At 32.9% G+C, this 5,000-nt stretch overlaps 1 protein-coding gene across 2 annotated transcripts in view; it reads left to right on the forward strand.

The window, feature by feature from the left end:
- The window catches only part of LOC115209705 (lysophosphatidylcholine acyltransferase 1), a 90,422-nt gene that overhangs the window by 83,960 nt on the left and 1,462 nt on the right, over window positions 1–5,000 (forward strand). For both annotated transcript variants that reach the window (XM_029778195.2, XM_029778193.2), the window contains exons 10-12: window positions 221–374; window positions 686–784; window positions 3,792–3,933. In XM_029778195.2, coding sequence (XP_029634055.1) covers window positions 221–374; window positions 686–784; window positions 3,792–3,933 — 395 coding nt within the window. The remainder of the gene's footprint in view (window positions 1–220; window positions 375–685; window positions 785–3,791; window positions 3,934–5,000) is intronic.

The following is a 5,000-nucleotide window of genomic DNA, read 5'->3' on the forward strand; positions in this document are numbered from 1 at the left end:
TAAATGACTGTAGAAATGATATTAGAGAAATCTTACCACTAGTGAGTTAGACAATCAAAATAGAGAGTGAAAAATCTATTCTGAAAGGGTCATATATTTGTCAGATGCTATTTCTGTTTTCACTTGCTTGTTATATACATTTTTTAGTTTTTCATATTTCAATTTCAAGCTATTAAACAATTCTGTTATTTCTGACTAATGGGATTTTTATTATTTTAAGTTTTAACACAGAAGCCATGAATGAAGTTCTACTCAGAATTCGTCAACAAGTTTCTTCTGAACCTCAAGAAAAGATAACTTATAGAGAATTTTCTGAATACTTAAATATATCACAAAATGACAGCTTGCAGCGGTTGTTTAAAATTTATGATTTTGTATGTATCTTTTTGAAAATTAATTCACTTTCTATAAATGTACTTTGAAAATTAATTCACATTCTATAAATGTACTTTAGTGCAAAATCCCATTTAAATAAAAAAAATTTTTGTGTTCTTGTGGAATTGTTATAGTTCTTACTATCTTCATTTTTATTAGTTTTAATTAACCTGTCTAAAGAATTCTTCCTAGCTAAAGTTATAGGCAATTGAAATATAACTTCAATTCTGAGAATAATTATTAATGCCTTGCTTTATATTGATTTGACCTTGCTCTTAATTATTTAACTAATATCATGATTTATATTCAGGAACAGACTGGCCACATTGATATAAGAGATTATGTAGTAGATCTGTGTTTGGTTTCTGGTCCTGCTACTATTGAAGAGGTATTGAAAATGGCCTTTCAAGTAAGAGATTTTTTTTTTATCTATTGTATTTAAATTTAAGATTTGCACACACATGGTTCTGAGTTCAGTCCCTTGGGCAAGTGTCTTCTACTATAGCCTCAGCCTAACCAAAGACTTGTGAGTGGCTTTAGTAGACCAAGATTGAAAGAAGCTTGTCGTGTGTATATGATGATATATATATATATATATATATATATATATATATATATATATATATATATATATATATATATGTATATATTTGTGTGTCAGTGTTTGTCTCCCCAACATCGCTTGACAACCAATGCCGGTGTGTTTACATCCCTGTAACTTAGCAGTTCGGTTACAGACACCGATAGAATAAGTACTAGGCTTACAAAAGAATAAGTCCTGGGGTCAATTTGGTGGTGCTCTAGCATGGCTGCAGTCAAATGAGTGAAACATATTAAAGAATAAAAGAATCTAAATTAATATAATTACTAATAAGTTCAATTATTGTTAAAAGTTTTATGCTGTTGAAGAAAAGTACTTGTGATGTTTTTTTAAATGTATGTAGTTTTGTTAGGCTATTTCATAGATTATGCATTTTAAAAAGTTATTTTCTGTTGTTGGGTTGTAGCTTATATGAAAGATTAATCTTCTAAATTGTTTGTCATCTACTTCTTTTTGTTATTTCCATTTCCCTTTTGTATGCATCAGAACTTATGGTTCTTGCCACTAAATCCTGCTTCTCTTGGTTTAGTAACATGATCACACATCACCATTGCTTTCATCATTTTATGTCTCTTTCCCTGCTGGCATGGGTTGGATGGATTGCCACAGATCTGATCACTTCTTATCTGGAGTTACTCCCTTCTAGACGGGTTGCGAATGACATCTCACTCATACATTTAATTTTTAGATGTGGTTAGCAATATAGAAGGATAATGTTAACTGATAAGAGAGAGAGCATGAACAGTTGACATGGCAATAGTCAGAGAGTGATGGTTGTCATTAAAAATAGGGCTGATGATGGCTAGCAGTACGGGATGGAGTGTATCTGATGCCAACAGTTTTGATGTAGTTCTTCATTTCCAAGGTATTATGATGGAGGTAAGGAAAAGTATAAAACTACAAAGGGTAGTAGTGGAACTGAGTATGGACAGAACTTATATTTTCTTTCAATACATGAGTCACATGGTACAGAGTAGAAACAATGGATGAGAGAATGTCAAATATGATGGGTAGCAGATAGAGACTTAGCAAGAATAAAATGGATGAAAGGCCCAGATGCAGACATATATAATATATCCCAGCTTTCATCATTACATACATTTCTCCATGCTTTCACATGTGGCTTGGTGCCAGTTGCTATAATCCTTTGTGATCTTTGTGAAATACACCTTCAGATCAATTTTTCACCACTTTGCCTTTCTCACCTTAGCACTTCCTTATTCTGCTATCATTCTTCATTTGCATCACAGACCTATACAAGTATAGTTTTCTCTCTTACACACTATATTTGATTCTTCTGATATCCAGTTTTTTTCTCGGATCATTTGTACTTTGTACCATATGCACATTAACATAACACATCCCATAGAAGTATGCTCACTTCATTTCTTTTTAGTCTTTACAAATCCTCTGCATTCAAGACCCTTATCTCATTACAATATAGCATCATCCTTCATACACAAGCATCATACAATCTGCCCTTTACTCTGAAGGATAAACCTTTTATTGCCAGCTGAGATAGTATATCCCTGATGGTTTTCAAACTGTTCTTACTCTAGCAGTTATTCTTTTAGAGCAGGGATTCTCAACCATTTTTTACCTATGGACCCCTTTGATTACTATCTTATTTTGGTAGACCGCCATAGCCATTCAATGTTTAAAAACTAGTTTTATAGAAACTTCTTTCAAAATTCCTATTTTATTTATCTCACATTAACTTGTGTAGTTTGAACTATGCAAGATGTTAGAGAAAGAAACCAAGCTAGTTCTTCCAATACATACTAATACATACATCTAAACTTTTTAGAGCATCCCTTCCCTCCACTAATATGGTCACCTAAGTAACCAAAGCTGTCAACTATACTTCTCATGCTGTTTTTGTTTATATTGAGTGATAAAAAACACCATCCGAGCGTGGCCATCTGCCAGCCTCGTCTGGCACCTGTGTCGGTGGCACATAAAATCACCCACTACACTCTCGGAGTGGTTGGCGTTAGGAAGGGCATCCAGCTGTAGAAACACTGCCAGATCTGACTGGCCTGGTGCAGCCTTCGGGCTTGCCAGACCCCAGTTGAACCGTCCAACCCATGCTAGCATGGAAAGCGGACATTAAACGATGATGATGATGATTACAGATAAGTTCACTACCATCAATTCATTGCAAGGGAGTTCACCACCATCAATTCAGCATGAAGGAAGTTCACCAAGAAAATATATCACCATTAATAGTTAAAAACTATTTTATTGCAAAAAAAAAAAAAAGAAAATGGTGAATTGAAGACAATGAACTTTCCTTGCAGTGAATTGATGATGATGATCTTTCCCTGTGATGAATTGATGATGATGAACTTTACAGACATGACATTGAGCATACCGTATGGAATTTTTGTGAACTTCTTTTCTGTATATTCAGTGCAGCTATTTTCTAAATCTGGTTGAAGAATGTGTGTGTATGTGTTTGTGTACGTGCCCTTTAGTTTTGTGAAGACATGATAACCTCTTTAGTGCTAGAGCCATAATAAAATGCATTCATTATACTCTACCAAGTGGTTGTTGTTAGAAAGTGTATTCAGCTATAGAAACTATTCCATAAATGAAGCACACTTACATAAGATGTGATCCTCTGACCTGTCTAGGAGATTACTAACTCCAATGAAGAATTGTCCAATCCATGTGCAAATGCTACTCTTCTTGGTCCAGTTAGATACAAATATTCACGATTGCATCTAAAAACCATTAAAACTGCATATAGAGATATTTACTACAATGGTAATGAGGATAGTGATGATAATAATGTTTATTGTTTATTTTCCAGGCATTTGAATATGGACATGAAGGATTTATCAGAAGTCAAGGTTTTAAATCTGTTATGGTACACATATTTGAAATGTCTGATAGTGAATGTCAACAGATTTTTCAAGACATAGATTCTGATGATGATCAGAAAATTACTTTTGGTAAATTTTTAATTTTAGTTATTTGTATTTTCTTTTGTATGTGCGCAAAATATTCTCTCATTGCTAGCACTTTTATTACAGTTCTGTAGGAGTTGACAAAGCTGGCGACTTGGAAGAATCATTGGTGTGTCAGACAAAATGCCTTGAGACATTTCTTTTGGCTTTTTATATTCTGAGTTCAAATCCTGTTGAGGTCACCCTTGCATTTTATCCATTAAAGGTCAATAAAATAAAGTATCAGTTAAATACTGGGATTGATGTTGTCAACCTGTCCCCTGCCCTAAAAATTGCTGACCTTGAACCTAGCTATCGACCAGTCATGACCTTGGTTACTAATACTTCTTGGAAACCAGGTAACTGGCTTTATGAGTCATAGGATTTAAGAAAATAAAAAGTAAAAGAAAAGAAAAGGAGTTGACAGGTTAAGGTGTTGGATTCCAGAAATAAAGATCAAAATTATGTGGGTTTTGTCTTTTTCATCCTTAGGCTAAACAAAATTGATGTGAAATATTTGAATTGTTGTAAATTATCTCTAAGACTAAATGTTAAGTTTACATTACTATCTAATATTATCTAAACTGAATTTAAAAGAAGGTAAATAACAATTAGCTATAAATCATATACTCACCTTTATAAATGATTTATATAGATATATCCTGTTGATCAATCTTGTAACAACTTTGATAAATCAGTACTTTTTTTTTCATATATATTTCTCCGTTCATCTTTTGTCTTGAATTTCTTGAAATAATGGTGATAATTTCTCAATCTTTGACTTAATATTAAGTATTATTAGTGGAAAGTTAGATGCTACTCATACAGATGTACTGATACAGGTTTGCTTTCTAGTGCAAATGCTACAAAGACTTCTTCCTGGTCCAGTTAGATATAAAAACTCACTATCGCATCTAAAACCATCAAAACTGCTTGTATTTAGATAATAAATTATGTGAATTGATGGAAGCAGTGTTATGAATTTGAATGTTCTTCCAGTGATAACTATTCAGTTATAAAGTTGGGATATCTAATTTGTGATTACATTATACCTGCCACAAGGTTTTAATTTT

The sequence above is a fragment of the Octopus sinensis genome, linkage group LG3, assembly GCF_006345805.1.
Source record: "Octopus sinensis linkage group LG3, ASM634580v1, whole genome shotgun sequence".
In the NCBI taxonomy this organism is placed as follows: Eukaryota; Metazoa; Mollusca; class Cephalopoda; order Octopoda; family Octopodidae; genus Octopus; species Octopus sinensis.